The 21,645-nt window shown below is 36.0% G+C and overlaps 1 protein-coding gene across 1 annotated transcript in view; it reads left to right on the top strand.

Moving 5' to 3' along the window:
- Positions 1-21,645, top strand: part of PLA2G4A (phospholipase A2 group IVA) — a 133,313-nt gene that overhangs the window by 41,302 nt on the left and 70,366 nt on the right. The window contains exons 4-5 of the mRNA XM_012736544.3: positions 18,830-18,978; positions 19,615-19,728. Of these exons, the coding sequence (XP_012591998.1) occupies positions 18,830-18,978; positions 19,615-19,728 (263 nt within the window). The remainder of the gene's footprint in view (positions 1-18,829; positions 18,979-19,614; positions 19,729-21,645) is intronic.

The following is a 21,645-nucleotide window of genomic DNA, read 5'->3' as shown; positions in this document are numbered from 1 at the left end:
TCTGTCAGTTTCTTTCAGCTGGTTGTGGATCTGAGTCCTCAGCCACCTTCACCACGGCCCCGGGCACTTTGGCAGTGATTATTTATTACAATTAGGAGAGGGAAGAAAGTCATACTGCAAGTGCAATTTTAAAGCTCTGTGAGTCAACCTTGGTAACATTCCTAAATAATGAACATGAGATCTTACTTCATCTCGTGAAACAGAAAACAGGTACCCCTTGGATTCCCACAGTATATGCAGCACGGGTTAGACCCCAGTTTTGAGAAACTCCCTTTTTAAAGAATTTTCATGGTGAGGGACCCATTGAAGGAATAGCTCCCGGAGATCAGTGGCTGTAGGCTAAAGGACAATGTTATGGCATTCTGTTAAAATTCTCGTTCAGCATTTCTGACTTGATTTTTTAAAATTTATTAATTTTTTTTTTGGGGGGGAAGGAGTTGTTGCCAACCCTTTATATCACTTTGTTGATTTTGTAGGAAGTCAGGAAGAGATTTAAAAAAAAAAGAATAAAAAGGAGTTTTAGGGAAAGGAATAAGCTTAGTATGAAAAGGTGAAGGGATGGCGTACATGCCAAACACCTTATTTTTGAGAAGTTGTAGGAGGTTCCAGAGAGAAAAGTCACTCCTCTCACTTTTCTGAGAGGAATTTTGATGCTATTGCTTGGTGAGCTTGATCTGCACAAGTTACCGGGTCAGATGAATTTGGGATAGTTGTACATAGCAGTCCTTTAAAGATAGACAAGAAGAGACCTATAGATCTTATAAAAGATGTCCTAAGATCTGTGAAGACCAGAATTACGGGACTCTACAGCCTCTTCTGTTGTTTATAGTGTCTGCATTTATTTAAAAAGGTAAATTTCCACAAAGCTCTACATGTTGGTAAAGGAGAATGACTATTGGAGTTTTCTGCCTCCCTGTACACGTGGGGACTTCCTCAAAGAAGCCACACAGATCAAAAACCAAATAGCTAATTCCTGGCAAAACATCTCTACCTGCTTTTTTAAAACAGCATACTGATATTATACGTATTTTTTATTTTGTCCTTTCACAAATCATCCTACCCTAACTAGTTACATTTAGAAATGCTCTTCTGCACTGTTAAAACGTCAGCATGAGATCAGCAGCACCCCGTGAACTATCTTCTGAGGGGTCAGAGCTGCCATTTTAATTCGTAACACCTCATTCATTTCCTTGTTTTCACCTGTGGGCGTTGGCTAGCCAAGAGCAAGACAGCAGCCAGTCCCTTCCCAGATGTGGTCGCTAATCTCAGTGTTTCCCGAATGTATCACGGGTACCCAGTGCTCCTGTGCTGACCCCTTCTGCATCCTTGTGCTCACAGTTCATACAGAGGAGGCAGTCTGAAGTTCAAGTTTGCACCTGATTCAAAGTCGTTGCTGTATTCTTATTTTTTTTAAAAAAAGTTGTTTGCATTTACTTTGATAATATTAATATAACTCCTACTTTTAAAGCTACAGAAAGTCGTAGTAGATGTGATGTGTACCACACAGCACCTCGTCATTGTGTCAGGTGCTAACTGCTGAGGGGATGTGTGTCAGACTCCGAGTTCTGTGTTGTCCCTCTCCTCTTGTAACAGAAGATATATGTGTGCAGAACGGCCAGGGCGACAGTCAAATTTCAGTTGATAATAGAGTTTTCTTTGTGCTTGTATGTAACAGAACCACAACCCTAGCCACAAACCTCATTTGCTAACCAAATGAAAGAGCTGACACCAATGAAGTTGCTGCCTAAACTGAGTTTCTGCTCCTTTTAAAACGTGTTGGGAAAAACACAGACCACGCGTGACAATGGAGGGCTGGTCTCAGAATTCAGAATACACACAGCCATGTTTTATTCCCTAAGAGGAAGTCAGATAATAGATTCTATAGTGTTTTTTAGATGACAAAATACCATACAAACATTAGATTTTCAGAATATCCTAATTATGTATATGTACTTAGGCTTCTTTTCTTGTCTGGTTCCTTTATTAGATACTTAGTTCTCTTTACAGAATGAGCGTCATAAACATTAGTGCTTCTAAGGACAGTTGTAGGATTATAGGTGGTTCTATCTTTCCTTAAGTATTCAGGAGACAGTGGAGCTTAGTGATCACATTTAAACTTTAAGAAAAAATAAATGTCTTTGGGAGAATTATAAACACATGCATTTGAGATAATTGTTATAAGACTGTATTGATTAATATCTTTAAGTACTCTTTTAAAATTTTTTTTAAAAAACTTATGATTACACGCACACTTAGGACCCTGCCTCTTCTAGAGTGCAGAATCCATGGCCATCCTGTAGTCACTGTGCCATGCACTACGCACAAAAGGCATGGGTTTCTAACACTTGTAAAAACTCAAAAATCCTAAACCTGTAAAAGTTTAAAGAAAGGTAGCCCTCTTGCCTTCAGTCTTACCTCTCCAAAGCAGCAGCCTCAATTGCCTCACCTGTAGGGCCTAATCCACTTAATCCTCTTCAAAGGACCCAACTTTCCACACAAAGTGTTAATCATTCCCTGGGAAAAGGAGCTTAGAACTTATTCTTCCTATTTGTAAATGTTGGGATGAGGTTGGGTATGTGTGTAGAGAAATATTATCTAATTAAATTTTTTTAATTTAATTAAAATTAAATTTTGATTAAACACTCTCAGCCAGGGTAGAGTGCAGGGATGTCATCATAGCTCACTGCAACCTCAAACTCCTGGGCTCAAGAGATCTTTCTGCCTCAGCCTCCTGAGTAACTGGGACTACAGGTGCATGCCATGATGTCCAGCTAGGTTTTGTATTCTTGGCAGAGACAGGTCTTGCCCTGGCTCAGGCTGGTCTTGAACTCCTGAGCTCAAGTGATCCTCCTGCGTCTGCCTCCCAAAGTACTAGAATTATAGGCGTGAGCCACCACACCTGGCCCTATTAATATTTGAGAGTCTTTTTTAACAGCAAGTATGTACAGACATTACTGTGAAAATGCATTATCCCTTTCTGGTAGCCATTTTTGAATTTCCTGGTGAACAAAAGGTCCAGGGAGGAGGCAGAGCGTGTACCCTCCCAGAGGCTGGGTACTCTCTAGCCCCACGTCCTTCTGCAGATTTCCTCTCTCCACCTTGCTCTATCTTGGGCATGTTGTCAGAACTCAGTGCGTCGACATATGTAAAGTACTTATATACCTAACACATAGTAAGTTCTCAATAAATATTACCTATCGTTAAAATTATTTTAAATATCAACATAAAAATACATTTATTTCTTCAATATCATCTTTGTGTGAACCAAAGAATATTTTTTGAGGTGGTTCACTTGGATACTTTTCCGTTTTTTACTTTGGAGACAAGAAATGTCCATCCTGAGTTTCCATGTTGACCAGATTATTGGATCCTTCTTTCTCAGCTTGAGAGAAACCGATGGTGGAATGGTATTTCCATTGTTAAGCCTTTTCTAAAAATACCTGGGCACAGTTCACTCTTGTGCTCCGTTGGCAGCTCTCTGGACTTTTGTTTAACACACAGGAGTGTCGTTATGCTCTTGTAAGATCAGGGCCTGTGGCTTATTCACTTTTTGAAATACGAGTGCTCTGAGTCTGGCATAGTAGTGAGATCTCAGGGATTATTGGATGAATGAATAGAATACATAAAAATGTGTCCTTGTTACTTTCTTCTTGGATAGTGCTTCCTTTTTTTTGCCTCACTAGAGAGAGTATTTGAAAAATAATTTTATATTACCTCATTTTTTTTTATAGATTATAAATGCCTCTGTTATTCTATCCACAGCTCACTAGATGGGTTCAATGTACAGGAAACTTTACAACACCTTTGAATTAGCTTAACTAATTCTGTCTTAGATTAATTATGCAGTTTCAAATCTTATTTTTCATAAATGGCATTACTGTGGGCCTATAGCTACTTGATACCCTAAGATATATCTTTTTTGATTTAAACATTTCCCTAGTATCAGCCCTTAGGTTATGATTGAATATCAGTTTTAGTTTATTAATTGTTTTGGAATGTTTTTGAGTATCCGCCCAAGATTTTAAAAACTCTAAGTGCAATGAAGTTATTTCCCAATGGTCTTTTCATGGAAGATAATTTTAAGATAAGCGAAGTGTTTCGTAATACACGTCTCTCTCACATCTCTTATCTTGTATTTTCTATGTAGTGGAGAAATATAATGCGTTAGGAAACGATTACTGTTCCTCATTCATTTAGAACGTCAGGTAGTTTATAAAGTTGTCAAATGATTTTCTTTTTGTTTCTTTGAGACAGAATCTCACTCTGTCACCCTGGCTAGAGTGCAGTGGCGTCATCATAGCTTACTGCAGCCTCACACTCCTGACCTCAAGCCATCCCCCGCCCCCTCCTTCCCCCCCCAACATGCACACCCCCCCCCCAGCCTCCCAGTATGCTAGGATTACAGGAGTGAAGCACTGTGCCCCACCAAAGTTGTCAAATGATATTTTGAGAGCAGTTAGTCCTTTTCCTCTCTAAATTTCAATAGTTTTTTTTGTTTGTATGCATGTATTCATGTGTTTTAGGTCTGATGAATAGTGGATAATACTATTCTATGATATTATAATAACATCCATTGGTCTTTAGGTGGATTTCAATAGAGAGAATTATATTTCACTAGTATATTTGTCAGCAATGCTTTGTGATATAATAAAAGTACAATCCTATCAAAATGAAGAATATATTACCAATACTAATAGGACATCATCGACATGTTCTTTTTTTTTATAAGACCTATCAGTGACTCATTTTATTTATTATATATTTCTCATACATGAGCTTCTTCATATTAAAATACTTTTCATATTTTTTATTTGTATACTTTAACATGTTAAAAATTGTACCAAGTAAAGGAAAAGCTTACTTAGCTTATTTTTAAAAACTTTATTTATTTATTTAAAAATTTTTTTTTATTTCAGTATATTAGGGGGCTATAGGTTACGTATATTGTCTTGCCCTGCCAGAGTCTGAGCTTCAAGAGTGTCCCTCCCCCAGACGGTGCACACTGCACTCGTTAGGTGTGACTATATCCATTCCCTCCTCCTTCCATCTGTCCGACACCCAGTGAATGTTAATACTATAATACTATAAGTCCATTTAAGTGTTGATCAGTTAAAACCAATTCGATTGTGAGTACGTGTGGTGCTTGTTTTTCCATTCTTGTGATATACTTCACTTAGTAGAATGGGCTCCAGCTCTATCCAGGATAATACAAGAGGTGATAGATCACCATTGTTTTTTGTGGCTGGGTAGAACTCCATGGTATACATATACCACATTTTATTAACCCATTCGTGTATTGATGGCCAATGAGGTTATAAAAGCTGAGTAATCTCCAGCTTTCTTTTCATATCTTAAGTAAATTCTTTTTGCCAAAAGCCATATATCATTCCTATAGTGATAGGGTGTGATTAAAATCTAATAAAATTAAATAAAAATAGGTTAAATGTTTCTTAACTTTCCAAGGAAACATATATTCTTAAAGTTTTTATGTCAAATAGAATACCTCTACCACAATAAAAATTTAAGCATTTATGTGAAAACATTTATCAATATTATTTTAGTATGTCTTAATATTTTAAAGTTTTTCTGAAAAATAAAAATTGTGCAATGTAGAGACTGAAATGCTTGGTTTAACTGAGCTGAGGTGTAGCCTAAGGATCTTTGTGAATTTACTGACTCCTGGGAAGCACTTTTTGCTTCTGACTTCTCTCTTGATATATCAGTATATTTTAATTAAATAATTTAAATAAAATTCCAGAAAAAAATATTTTTAATTGGTGTATAAGGATAATTCAGGGGCCAGGCATGGTGGCTCCTGCCTGTAATCCTAGCACTCTAGGAGGCGGAGGCGGGAGGATCCCCCAAGGTCAGGAGTTCGAGACCAGCCTGAGCAAGAATGAGACCCCATCTCTACTAAAAATAGGAAAAAATTAATTGGCCAACTAAAAATATATAGAAGAAATTAGCCAGTCATGGTGGTACATGCCTGTAGTCCCAGCTACTCGGAGGCTGAGGTAGGAGGATTGCTTGAGCCCAGGAATTTGAGGTTGCTGTGAACTAGGCTGATGCCACGGCACCTTAGCCCAGGCAATAGAGTGAGACTGTCTCAAAAAAAAAAAAAAAAAGGATAATGTAAATCTCCAGATGCAAAATGAGATAACAACTTGGAGACTTAAAACTTTGGAAAAGAAATGTTAAAGAAATATAACTCAGTGTTTATTCCAACAATTTATTAATGTCCTCATCAATAAATGCTGATTATATGCCATCCATTTAGTTCTCATTCCGTGCCTTGAAGAAGAACAAGAAAAAATAAGCATAATGCTTATAGGAGATAACTTTATTGAGTATATATTTGATACTAGAGAGGAAGTACTGCTTAGTGGTTAGAGCAGGGAGTCTGGAACTGGCTTGCTTGGGTTCAAATGTCCCTTCTACTCTTTGTTAGCCCTGAGGATTTGGGCAAGTTACTTAGCTATTCTATGTCTCAGTCTCCTCATATTAAGTGAGGTTAATAATCATAGCTTTTAAAATAAGGATTAAATGAAATTATGGCATAGTGTACACAATATAAGTGTTTGTTAAATGAACAGAAATGCTAAGCAGAGTTCTTAGGACTTGACAACATATTTCAGTTATTCATTTCAGTGACACTATGAGATATATGCTGTCGTCATTTTAATTTTACCAGTGAAGAAATTTAGTTAAGTATATTAGTTATACTTATAGTCCAGGATCACAGAACTGTTATGTTTTGTGGCTAGAACTCAAACTTGTCTCACTCCAGAGTTTACTTGTGTGGAGCTTTGCCTTTGATCAATTTGTGGTCTAGTTGGGAAGATAAAATGGGCTTAAACAACACTTTGGAAAAGTGTTGGCAATAAAAGAAGACTTTGCAGGTTGAATGGAGATTGGATTGGGTTTTATAACTTAAGTAGACTTTTAATATGTAGAATGATGTGGGGGAATTTCAACTTGGAAAACAATCATAAGGAAAGTTTTTAAAAGTGGGATTGAAATAATAATATCTAATATATTATTTAGGGAACTTAGTTATTTTGGTTTTTTTTACGATTTATGCTAGTGAATAAATATCTGGTAGCAAGAATTATGCCTTGTTTCAGTACAGTGGTTCTAAGCAGAAAGTGATTTTGCCCCCAGAACACATTGGGCAAGATCTAGAAACATTTTTGGTTGTCAAAACTGGAGCTTCTTAAAGGCATCTACAGGTAGAAGCCAGGGACAGCACCCTAGTGTGAAGAATTATCTGGCCCCAAATGTCAATAGTGTTAAGGTTGAGAACCCCTTTTTTAATGAAAAAGAAGAATTATTCTTGCTTACAGTAGAGTGGAATTCATATATAGCTAAATCCATATAGCCAAAATGAATAATATGAATAAATTAATATGCTTTATAATGCTACCTAAGAACTTCTGGAGAATTATTCTTTCTATTCGGTCTAAATAGATTCCAAAAAATATCCCTAGATTATAAACATTGAAAATATTCTAAGCATAGATACTGATTACAAAGATATTTTTGTTTCCTTCCAAGAAGCTATCATAGAGATTTCAGTAAAATGCCAATGCAGGCAGCAACAAAAGTTTTAGTTCTGTTTTAAATCTAAATTTAGCTTTCTTTGGGCTGTTTTGGCATGTATTTTTCTCTATTTTTCCATATATATCAATATGCTTTGAAATAAATCATTGTAACTATAGGCAGATGACAGTCTGTCTCATTAATGTTTTAATACTCAAACAATTGCCAGTGCAGTTGTTCCGAGTCGGTTGTGAGTGGATGCTGTTGAGCTATCTTCCTGACACATTGGGCAATGTCCAGAGATGCCAGTCTAGATATCACTGCTGTTGAGCTATCTTCCTGACATCCGTTTGGCTGATGGTACTTTCTGATAGTTTTATGTCTCTTCACAAAAGGAAGCATGTGATCCTAAAAAGCACTGTTATTCATTTTGAGGCTATGGAAAAAGGGAAATGAATGATGGAGTTCAAATTAGAGACTCTGCCTGATAAAAAGGATTTCAAAATGGTGTTAATAAAACTGCATTGTGATTTCAAATGGGGGAAAAGTATTCTGTTTACTTGAGTTCCTGAGTTCCTAGAGAGTTCTTAGAGAATGTTGAAGTTGTTTTAAAGGTTTTTCTCTTCTCTCCCAAATATCTATACAATAATTTTCAAAGTTGTTTACTAAATCACATTGACTTTTTCAGGAACTTTTCTAGCTTCAGTATTTCCCACAATCTCCATGGATTGCCTTTCAGCACCTACAGCCATAACAATTCCAATTTTGAGCCCTTTCCGAAGCTACCTGTCAACAAGTTCCCTGGCACTCTACTTACTCTTTGGAGTTATTATTATGGGGGCTCCGCTGAAATTCAGGATTTTTTAAAATCAATATTTGGACATAACGATTAATATGAATATACTTATAAGAAATGACTGAATTGATTTACATTAACATATAAATAAATGGATTGGGACAAAACACCAGGAGGGTTGAGACATATTACCATGGTACCAAAGAGTAAAAGGAAATTAGAGGGAAGACTATTGTGCCTATGATAAAGGTCACCTCTTCCCCGGTATTGCTCAGGGTTAGTGCATCAGCTATTCCTTTAGTAATATGTATCATGTTCTCATAATGTTACAGACTTCTTATTAGACTCTGGGTTACCATAGTGAATAGAAAGGATATGATTTCTGCCATCATGGAGTTTATAGTTTAATAGAGGCAAAAAGAATTAATAGTTATTATTATTAGTATGTTGACAAAGCATGAACTTTGACTTCATAAAGACTGAGTTAAAATCCTTTCTCCGATTGACCTTGTTCAACTCACTGAATGCCTCTGGGTCTCAATTTCTTCCTCTGTGCTGGGAATAATAATATGTAATTAGCAAGTTGAAGCTTTATGTGGAATTATTTTTAATGCAGATGTATATGGATGAAGCCTCTAGGGAACATGATTTATAGTCGCCAGTTTTCCCTGATAAGAAAAGGAAAGCATGAACTAGATAAGGGAAGAGTGGAGAGAACATCTCATTCCCTGTCCCTTAACTGTACAGTCTTTGACCCTTATCTTGGGTAGTCTTAGGACAAGAACAGCAACTTGGAAAACTTTCAGCTATCAGCTAAAACGTCAAAAGAAAAATGTAACAATATGTACAAGAAAAAGTATAGCAATGTTCTTTCAGGCAGAATGAGCGTTTCTGCCATCAATACGCTTGTGTGGAATGTTTGGAATGTGTAGATTCCAAAGAAGCTTCTTGGCCTAGCTGTTGACTTGCTGGAGTGGTTGATGTTCCTGTGTGTGGTTTGTGGGGGGCACTGAGTGGAAGGAGGACCTGGTGTTGGGTGGTGGGGCCCTTGTTAAGTCTTACTCACCATGTTTGGGCCTGGCATCATAGGTGAGTGAAGGTCAAAAGTGTGTTTCAGAAAGATAATCGTGGTGGCAATATGGAGGGTGGCTTGAAAATAAAGAATTCCTTCTACTAAGAATTCTTTATTTTCAAGCCACCCATTCTACTAAGTGAAGTATCCCAAGAATGGAAAAGTAAGCACCACATGTACTCACCAGCAAATTGGTTTCACTGATCAACACCTAAGTGCACATAAAGGAATAACATTTATCGGGCATCGAGCAGATGGGAGGGGGGTGGGGGAATGGGTACACACATACATAATGAATGTGATGTGCACTATCTGGGGGATGGGCACGCTTGAAGCTCTGACTGGGGGGAGCATGGCAAGGGCAACATATGTAACCCAAACATTTGTACCCCCATAATATGCTGGAAAAAAAAGAAAGAAAAAAAAAGAATTTTGAGATTATGATAAAAGTATAGACGAGGTGGTACTTAGCCAAACTGGGGCTGTGATGTTTTGAGTGGAATTAAGGAGCCAGAAGTGAGATGCATTTTAAAGGGGAAAAAGCTAAAACTTGGTGATGAGAGGTAGGAGGAGAAGAGAAAACTCTCACGTTTCTAGCTCAGACACCTAGAAATGATGGTACCATTATATAAAATAGGTGTGCATATTGAATGTGTTTAAGACTATATAAATAACTGTGTTAATTTCTTTACAACTTAATTTTGACTATATGAGCAATACAATTTTTAAAGGCCTTACTTCCTTTTGAAAGATTCTAATAGAGATTTGTAAGAGATGGAAGAGAAAGCCCAGTTTGGTGGAGAGTTGAGGAGAAAAAAGCTAGTGAAAAATACAGAGAAGAAATATTTAGAGATAGGTAGCAAATAAAAAAATAATGATATCTTGGGCACAAAAGGAGATAATTGTACCAAGGATATTGCATGTATGCCAAATAAAGTGAAAATTGAGAAAAAGCTCATTGAATTTGACATTGAAGTTATAATAGGGAGAATTAACTGATTGGGGTAATAGAGAAAGGGAGAGGATAGTATGTTGGAAACTTATGGGAGAAGGGGATTTAGAAGCAATAAATATAGACTACATTTATTTTCCAAAATCTTTGATGGAAGAATAGGTCTGGCAGAATTGGCAGAATTAATGAAATTTTGTTCAATTTTTAGCATGCTGTATGTTTCTTTATATTTGTAAGTTGAGAGAAAGTAACTAAAGCAGAGCTAATATTTACAGATTAAATTGAGGGCTGGGATAAGTAAATAAAACTCTCTGAGAGTAGGTGGGGCAGTATGCGGTTAAGAGAATAGTGCATGGAGACTTTATTCTAGGGAGTCGAATTTAAGTATGAATAGGTACTTTTTAAAAATTACAAATATATTTTTCAAGTTGTGAGATATAGAGAAGGAAAATTGAAAGATTATATCTGATTCTCCGGTTTCGTTTTCCCAGCGAAGTGTGAGTCAGAGCTGTGTCCTCAAAGGAGAAGTAGAAAGGAGCTGATAGGTGACTTGGCAAAAGGAGTAAACATTTGGGCAGCCGTTTGAAGAATGGAAAAAACAAAAAAAGAACAGGGATTAGTGTATTTTCGGCCATTAAGAACCAGCTGTTTATTGGGGTATGCTGAAGTAACTAATAACAGAACATTCATTTTCCCTAAGAACAACTTAGAAAACACATATTAATTTTTTTTTTAATTGACTGAAGGAATGAAAAGCTGCTGAGTGAACAGAGACTTGAGGGACCAGGATCTCAGAGAGAAGAGGAGCCATTGAAATAGGCCCAGGGTTCTGAAAGGCTGAATGAATGGGGCCTAATAAACACCCTGTGACCCTCCTCTAGGAACCATTGAGTGGAAGTGAACAAGAGCTAGACTAACCATACAAAGATTTAAGTCAATTCAGTATTTTTTTTAATTAGATAGAGGAGATCTGTCCTACTCTCTCTGCCTTCCAGACAATAATGTGGGTCCTTTGTGGAGGTAGATCTAATTCCTCCATAATTTTTTTTATAAAAAGTTCTGGCATTCAGTTGAGAATTCACAAGTATACCAAAAAAAAAATCAAGAAAAAATACATAGATCATAAGTATTGGATATGGACTTTAAAATAACTAAGAATAATAAGTTTAAGAAGGTAGATGCTAACATGGAGGATTTTACCAGGGAAACAGATATATAGAAAATGATCAAATAGAAAATTTACAGCTGAAAAACATAATAACTGAAATTAAAAACTCAGAAGATGGGTTTATCATAGCTTGGACACAGTTGAAGAGGGAATTAGTGAACTGAAAAATAGGTGCGTAGAATATATCAATCCATGATATATGCCATGGACTCGAGAATAAATTCAAAGAGTACCAATCTTAGGCATATTGTAATAAAACTACTGAAAACTAAAGATAAGGAAAAAAATCATAAAAGCATAAGAGAAAAAAGACATTTCAAAAAGCAAAAGGGCAAGAGTGGATTTCTCAACAGAACAGATATGAACCATAAAATATTAGTATGACATCTTTAAAGTGCAAAAGTAAAGTAACTGCCAAGATAATCTTAGAAAAGTTGAACAAGGTAGATGATTTATACTACCTGATATTACAATTTATTATAAAACAATGATAACTAAGACAGTTTGGTTAGTGCAAGCTTAAGTGAACAGACTAATGGTCTAGTAGACTAATGGAAGCCCAGAAAGACTTAACACTTACATGACCACATGATTAATGCAAAGTTTATATTGTAATGCAAGGGTTAAGGAAAACATTCCCTTTAAATGATGCTGGGTCTGTTGGTTATACATAGAAAAAAAATACTTACAACCCCCACCTCATACCATACACAGAATGTAATTCAGTGGATTTTAGATCTAAAGGGAAAAGGTAAAGCAAATGAGATTTCTGAAGAAATCAATAGAGATTATTTTATGACTGAGTAACTAAGGCTTTCTTAAAATATAAAAGGCATGATTCATAAGGAAACAGATGTATGTATTAGACTAAAATTAGACATTTATGTTTGTCAAAAGATGCCGTTAAAGCAGTAAAAAGATAGACCCCAGATTGGGAAAATATATTTGCAATACATGTCTGTTTGTCAAAGGATTCATATGCAGAATATGTAAAGTATTCTATAAATCAATATAAAATATAGGCAACAAAACAGAGAAAAAAATGAGTGAAAGATTTGATTATTCCCTTCACTCAAGAGAATATCCAACTGATCAGTAAACATATGAAGTATTCAACTTCATAAAAGAAGTCTGAATTAAATACAGCAGATGTTAAAAAAATTTACAAAACTTACAAAATATTAAGTTTTGGGAAGGATGTGCTGCCATGGTAACTGTTAACATTAGGGTGCATGATGCATAAAAATTCTATGTCCAAGTAATTCTATTCTTAAGACTTTCACAACAGAAACATTTATGTATTTGCTCTAAAAGCCATGCACAGAAATGTTCACAGCAGCACTGTTGGCAATAGGCCAAATTGGAAACAATCCAAATGTCCATTAATGGTGAAATGAATAAATATTTTATGGACTAGCCATACAATGGTATATTTTACATTAATAATAGTGAACGGATTGTTCTACACATGTTAATATGGATGAGGTTTTCAAACTTAATGGTGAGCTAATGAAGCCAGACCAAGAAGTACACTGTGTGATTGACTTTACTTATATAAAGATAAAAAACAGGCAAAAATATTCTATGGTGATAGAAGGCAGGGTGGTGGTCACTCTTGTTGAGGAGGCTGAGGGTGGCTTCCAAAGTGCTGGGAATGTTCTATATCTTGATCTGGGTGGTGGCGTCATGGGTGAGTTTAGTTTATAAACATTTAGCAAGCTATACAGTTGCGGTCTACTGACTTTTCTGCATGTATATTATGCTTCAGATAAAACATTTACATAAAAATGATCTAACCTTTTGTTGAAATTCATACATCTGTGGTGGGACCATCACTTTCCTAGGGTTTATGCCAGCAACTCAGCTAGCTTAGTACCTAGGTATTAGAAAGGTTGTTGGTAATCATAAAAGCTGCTCTAAGATCTGCATGAATAATTATCATTTTCACTAAATCATAAATGTTTCAAAGGAATGACTACATTTGAGAATAGCATTCAGAGGCATTTCTTTCAACAATTATTATTATTTAATTTTTGGTCTTACAGTTTCTACTTTGGTGATCATTGAAGCATAATGCTTGAATATCAGACCATCACCTTGAACAGATTGCCAGCTAGCACACCCACATTTCCTTTATTCTTGGATTTATTCTCACGTGGTCCCTTGAACATGTATTTTATGTCTGGAGAGAAACAGAAGTGAATGATTGGATTGCACTTAATCTGGTCTGTGGGCAGAATAATGATTTTACATAAGGCCAGCACGTATGTTGCCTTCTCAATGCCAAAATGTTTCAACTTTTTCTGTGAAAGTTATTATGTTATTGCTCTTTCGTTCATTTTAATATTATGCCTTCCACCTCTGCTTTTCAAAATGTGTGCATAAAAATCACATGATCAAGTTGTCAAAAATGCAGATTTCCAAGCCCATGATGGAGAATCTGATTGAAGATGGAAGGGGTCAGCATTTTATTTTTTATTTCGGCATATTATGGAGATACAGATTTTAAGCTTTCAATAAATGCCCTTTCCCCCCTCCCCCCACAAGTCTGAGTTTCCAGCATGACCATCCCCCAGATGGTGCACATCTCACTCATTATGTATGTATATACCCACCCTCCTCCCCCCTCCCACCTGCCCAAAACCCTATTACTGTAGTACCTATGTGTCCACTTAGGTGCTGCTCAGTTAATACCAGTTTGCTGGTGAGTATATGTGGTGCTTGTTTTTCCATTTTGGGATACTTCACTTAGTAGTATGGGTTCCAGCTCTAACCAGGAAAATATAAGATGTGCTATGTCACCATTGTTTCTTAGAGCTGAATAGTACTCCATGGTATACATATACCACATTTTATTAATCCATTCTTGGATTGATGGGCACTTGGGCTGTTTCCACATTTTAACAAGGACTCCCCATGGTTCTGTGAAGGTACTTTAGTGGACTATGTTCAAAGAAACACTGTTTTAAGCTAACTCCTATTGGTCCATAGCTATTCAGAATGGTGATATTTTGACTGTGCATTTAGGGGGACTTTTCCTTTTGGGAGTATTTTTTTATTTTTGCTGTTTATCACAAGAATCATAACAGAATACTCATTATTTTTATTTCAAGCAAGGGGTTTAAGTTGCTACTGTGTGGAGTGGAAATGAGAAAGCAAATGGAGAATATCAAATCAGGAGTAGGGAGTTTAGAAGCTGCCATTGGTTACTTTCATGAATCCCATAATATTAATATATTACTTGGACAAAGCCAAACTGACAGATGGACCTGTTATTACTTTGGGCAGGCTCTCCTTAAACTACTAAAGTTCATGAGTAAGTTTTACAATCCTGGAATTCCGAAGCTATTTCTGGGTACATGTAGTTTCATGTCACCTTTATGAGAACAGAAAAGATCTGTATCCCACACATCTGACATTTTTGTTTGTCAAGATTTAGATAAAAGGATGAGATGTAAGAGAATTTCTGCCCACTTGTTTTGTACATCTTTGCTTCACCACCTGTTTGGCTGAAAATAATCAAGGAGAGGCTGAGTCAGTGACTGAACACTCAGTTGCCCTCTAGGCATTAATTCACAAAGCCATGAAATAGAGGTACTGTACACAGGAGAAAAACATTCTACATTTGACTTTTTAAAAAATTAATTTCTAGGAACTTTTGTAAAGCACTGGACTAAGGTTTTGCACCAAAATGGCCTGTTTCCCTTTTCAAAGCTTCCAATTCTGTTTGCTACCATGTCAGTGATTACAGATTATGCAAAGCGGGTGAGCTCAGATATGATTATTGCAATCCAGTTTCAAACTAGCCTCTTAAAACTTTCATCCAGTCTCCCACTGCTGTTGATGTTTCTTAGCTTGCATAGATCAGCATTGTTGATACAGATTGCGATATCAGAGTTTGCAGCTGTCGGTGGTTTTCCACTGTCCGGCACCCTTTGACATCTTAACTTTGAAGTGTCTTGCTAAGGAAATAAGAGAAGGAACTAGAAGAACTGCTGCTCTTGGCAAATATTGTAGAATATCCACTTTATTTATAAGCAGAAAGAAATAATAATAATTCAAAGTGACAGCTATTAAATTGGATTTCAATTTTTAAAAAGGTCCACTGATGTTTTAACATATAAAAGAGGAATAGGCATCTCGTTTTTACAGTATTTTTAAAATAGTTTTGTGAGAGTTAGTTTGTTAAAGCACACGATCCATTTAGACTCTAAGATGTCTGAGAAGATTGTTAGATCACTAACTCGTGCTGCTTCAATTCAACCTTTCATTTTCCTATCTGGTTCCTTCTGCGGGATTTCATTCACTTGAAGCTTTCTCTTTCTTGTTTGCTCCAAGAAGACCTCTCCTTCCTCTTTCTAAAGAGGAATTCATATGAAGATCAAGCTTCAAAAGGCAATTTCCCCGCCTACGATTTGACCTTATTTATGTGTAATAATCTGGGTGACTTAGCTACTAGTCACTGGCAGTGTGTATTTGGTTTTCTCCCATTCACCTTGCCTCTAAAATTAGGCTATTAGCATTTGACTCACTTCCATAATTTAAAACTGCAGCTTATGATTTGGCTTCCTGTCAAAGCCAAACTGCTTCTTGACATGCAGTTCCTGGCATTTGGTGGACACTGCAATATTTGTTGAATGAATGAATGATGTTTACCATCTGCATACTTCCCCATCCCATGTACTTTTCCTATTCTAGATTGGTTTTTGTTTGGTTTTGTCTTTTCTAATATTTATGGAAAACAGATTAAAAAAAAAAAAAGAGCATTGGCCCAATGAGAATGAACTGGTCCTATCGAATGATAAGGGGTTACATTTTTTGACATTTAATTTGAAGTGTCAACTGAATATTCTCCTTAAAAATCACATATTTACTTCCACTCAAAAGAAGAAAAATATTTTTTTCTTTCTAAGTGTCCACCACATGCTATTTTAAACATGTAGTTCTACTTCCGGTTTGCAATCCTGAGTACTGGTGATACAGCAGAAACGTGATGGCAAAGGAGCAGTCACCCACTGGCTGAGAATGTGCAAGAGTCACCTCCTAGCTTGTCCTTTTCTTCCTTGGCCCATTTCCCCTTCCCCTTCCTTCCCACTTGGTCTTTTTGTTTTCTAATTTGTCTTTCAAGGTGTTGAGAGATATAAGCGCTGAATTGGAAACTACAGTAACTGCCTATTTTCTTCTCTCTAATATAGCATATCAAAAGTGTGACCAGATGACCTACATCAGTATCACCTAGACTGTTTGTTTAAAAATGCAGACCCCCCAGTCCCACTACAGATCTGCTGATTATAGGTCTTAAAAGATGAGGGTCCAGGTCTGCGTGTTTATAAGAACCCCAGGCATTTGTACTGCATGTTCACTTTTGAAACCATTGCCTTTGACTAATGATGCATAAGCTCCTAGCTAAAAAATTGAATAAAAGGCAATCCCAAATGCTGATGCCTCATTTGTAAATCTTCCCACTTTACAGTAAAAACAAAATGCGTGATTAAAAAATACCTTCCCTGTTATTTAAACAAAAATAAAATCCTAGTACGGTTCATTTCTGAAGGGTTCAAGAAACCTGTTTTACCTGTTGTGAGCAGCATCCTCTTTAACTGTTATGAACAGCAAGAAAATTCACTATATATTACCATAGAAATGGATTTTTAATGAAGAAAATGCATTTCAGAGAAAAAAAATCTGATCACCAAGCATGGACCTAGGAGCAATGTTTATCAATTAAGTGAAGGGCATTGATTACATTATTTGATGACCACAGTTGTTGGTGAAGGACAAGATCTATTTTTTAAGTTTTCTTTGAAAACCAATCAATGGATTAGAAACTATTATTTTTGCTTTTCCTTTATTTTCAAATTTTTGTTTGTTTTTGTGTGGACCTCTGTACCTCCTTCTTTCCCTATACCCCCACTCTTGCTCTCACTTTCTCTGTTTCCCTCCCTCCCTTCTCTGCTCCAAAACTCTAAGTCCAGCTCCTCTGTCCACAGTAATCCACACCTTATGATCCCATCCTTTTCGTTTAGGGACATAATGTCATTAAGGGAATGATTCTTGTAGTCAGAAGACGCTGGTTCAAGATCTTGCTCTGATACTTATTAGACATGAGCTATGGGACAGATTGCTTAACATCTCTCAGTTCCTATGGCTTCAATACCAAAATAAAGTACTTGCCTTACAGTGGTATTGTGAGATTTACATGAGACTGACATGCGTTAAGTGCTTAACATAGATCCTAGTAGGCATTATTTAGATATCATTTTTGTAGTTATTAATTATAATGTCCACATGGGAAAGGATGGGTTAAAGAGAGAAGTCAGGACCTTAAATTAAGAGGCCTTAAATATTGTGATAGCTGCTTTCTGTTGCTAGGATATGAAAATGTAAAGATGAGTAAGATACAATCTTTCCCCTGAAGTTGTTTATGGTACTGTAGGAAGACAGATAGCTGTGTAATTTCTTCCACAAAATAAATATGTTTATGCGATGCTGTAAGATAAAGGATTCAGTAGAATCACTGGAGGGAGTGATCAATATTTGTACTGTTTGAGTGACTCACTTTGTTGTTAAGTGTATATATAGTGAGAGGAAATGTAAATATTTTCTTCATTTGTGGTTGTTTCTTTTTATTTAAATGAGCACACATATCATGTCCTGACTCAAGCAAGCCATTATGTGAAATATAAAAAGCTGCCACTTTCTGGAGACACATCACTTTCATCTGATTGGGTATTACCATAATAAATCTATATGACCATCAATGTGAATGCCACCCCTTATAGTTGTTCAGTGTACAACCTGTGCAACCATACAAGGCAACCCTATAATAATAGGTGATATTTTCTCACAATGACTTTCATTATTTTGTTTGATAAATAGACTAACCAGGATGATTTTTCTAACATAGAAAAGTACCATGATATTGAACGCGTGATCTTGGCACCATCACAGTCCTAGGGTGAAAATCATGCTGTAGTTAGCTGGGTGAGATTGTGATCATCTTCTAGTAGCTGGACTGAGATATGGACTTCACTGAGATATGAACCTGCCCTCCATGTGGATGGAGGAATTCTGAATAAATCACCTAATAAATTACTTAATCTCACAGGACCATTATGAAGGACAGGGGCAATAATATGTAAAAAGTATATAGCTATGATGTTCTTGTATTGCTTATCTTGTCTCAGATAGTGATGAATACATCACTATCATTGAAAATAAGCTGGCAACATATATTAATAAAAACAAATTAGGAAATGTGAATCACATTGCCTCATTCTCATTTGCGTTTACTGTCCACAGTTGATACTCCAGACCCCTATGTGGAACTTTTCATCTCTACAACCCCTGACAGCAGAAAAAGAACAAGACACTTCAATAATGATATAAACCCTGTGTGGAATGAGACCTTTGAATTTATTTTGGATCCTAATCAGGAAAATATTTTGGAGGTAAGTGAATCATTTGGGGGTTATTGGATGGTCATAATTCATGTTGAGAGAGATGTTTGGGTTTGTTCTCTTCCTGCTGTCTTTCTCCGATTAGCTGTAGCTGGAGTCAGGCTGAGCAGCATGGTGGACTGGCATCTGATATGCATGCCAAGTGACATGAGTGTCCAGTGGGACATGCAGGAGTTAGGTGGGTTTGGGAAGACTTCTATCCTACCCATGTGCTTTGGGGAAAACATTTTCTGTTGTAAAGGGGAGAATCTCTGTACAACAGAACAAAAATATTTTCAATTGCTTTAAAAATAAAATAGATTTCTCCCCAAATAGTGGAATTGATTGTCTACATTAATTTCTTTCTTACATTCCAAAATACAGAGGGGATAAGGTTTCATTTTTGAAAGCATAATAATTGAATGTATCAATCAGGAAAATGTGAAAAATAATTATTATCTTTTAGCAAATGTAGTATTAGAAAGGGAAAGATACAAAGTATTATTACTAGTTGGATGCAGAGGAACTCAAATGATGGTTAAATATCATTTGAGAACTTAAATTTTATAAGTATGGTGGAGATTTTAGATAATATTTCCAAAGATCTGTGAGAAATTTTATCCTCGTGCTCTGTGTTTTACCCTCTAGATCACGTTAATGGATGCCAATTACGTCATGGATGAAACTCTAGGGACAGCAACATTTCCTGTATCTTCGATGAAAGTTGGGGAGAAGAAAGAAGTCCCCTTTATTTTCAATCAAGTGAGTAACACTGCAGAATTATGTCTCAACCTTATGTTAGATAAAATCTATTTATTCTGGAAAGTTGGGTTTAACTCTCGGAAAATTGTATTTATTTATTTATAGAATATTTTGTTTTATAAAGAGAAGTTCCCTTTTCCTTTTTCTTTTTGTCTTAATTTTTTAAATTATTCTGATATCTATTAATATAAACTTTGGTTGAGGTATTACACTAAATACTACTGAAACATTAATCTCATTTATTGCTCCAAGTGATAACAGTGGGATTAAGCAATGCCTTTGGACTCCATTGGCAAGTAGGTCTAATGCAAAAAATTGGGGACGGATACAGGGAGATGTGAAATCTGAGGAGAGAGAGGGAGAGAGAGAGAGAGAGAATATGAGAGAACAGGTAAGCAAACTCAAAGAAAAAATGTTGGGAAATTCAAATTCAAATTCACTCCAAATTACATATTTAGTAATATGTTTCTCTGGAGGAATATTTCTGTCACAAATAATCCTCAAATAATTAGGACTACAGCAGTGAAAGATCAGAAAGAATGGTCCTGAGGTTACTGTTATCTTTGTATTTCCAGGTTTATTGCATTTCTGAAAATTCGATGGTTTATTTAGGAATAATAAAACCTTAGGTAAATTATTTGTGCAGAGTAAACTCATTGGATTTTGAATTTTATGAGAGAGTAATTTGATAGTTTACAGTGAGAAATGTAATAACTAGTGGGCCAGTATCTGTAAGGCTGGTTAATATATTAATTTATTCTTGTTGGGAGGTACAATGTGCTTTTGCTCATCCTTAGAATGACTTTTCAAATCCCTCCACTCCCCCTCACCTTCTCCGCGTTGCCTTTCCTGTTAGCATCACAAATGACCTCTTCCTCCTTTCAGTACCCATGAGAATTATCTGAGAATTATTGGTGGTGTCCATTGGGAGTAAATTACTTACATTGTTTAATTTTTTGCCTTTCCCCTGTAAATTAAAACCCTATAGGTCAAGAAATTGAGATACTGATTAACTGTGCCTACAGAGTTAATACATAGCTTACATTTATTGAATAAATATATACCTATTTAGGAATCAGCTTCAGCCCAAAAGGCTTCTGGATTAATTGATGCAATCAGAGTGGCCTAGGTACCTTGAGGACACTCTGGTTCATGCACTTTCTGGTGGTCTTTTTAGCTGCTCTGGGAAACATGTCATCCATCCTGTGCCAAGAGATACACTACCCACATTTCTGTTGACCCCTTTTAAAGCTATTTCATTCGTACCTTTTATAAAAAATTTATTGAGCATCTACTATGTACTGGCCATTGTGTTTTGTGCAAGGAATGTAAAAGTAATGTATAGGAAGTTGTCTCGATTATCTTCATCTGGGGTGGAAGTGAGGTAGGGGGTGAAATGAAAAGCAGAAGTAGGAAGATATATACATGTGATATAAAGAAATCACTGGACAGTGAGTTAAGGGAGACATATATAGAGGACAGTGGGAAGACAGAATAAAGGCATGTGTTGTGATGTGAGAGGAGGCAGTGGCTGATTTTGAACAGATTGAACAGTGAACTGTGGTTAACACTTTGGCATTTAAAGCCAGGCTAATTGGTTTTAAAATCCCACATCTGTCCCTTACCATCTATTTCATCCTGGGAAAATCACTTAACTCCTCTGTGTTTCAGTTTACTTATCTGTAAAATGGGGATAATATCTTATAAGGAAGTCATTACTATTAAAAAATTGGTTTCATTTATATATAATATATACATATATAGTGATATATGGTATAATGTATATTACATATGAACAATTTAATGATATTTTGATACTTCATATTATTTAGATAGTTATATATTAATCATATACTTTATTATATATTAAATATATAATGATAATTGATTAAAATATATAAATACTATATATACCTA

Source organism: Microcebus murinus, chromosome 23, assembly GCF_040939455.1.
Source record: "Microcebus murinus isolate Inina chromosome 23, M.murinus_Inina_mat1.0, whole genome shotgun sequence".
Classification (NCBI taxonomy): Eukaryota; Metazoa; Chordata; class Mammalia; order Primates; family Cheirogaleidae; genus Microcebus; species Microcebus murinus.
This window is presented reverse-complemented; position numbering and strand designations above follow the sequence as displayed.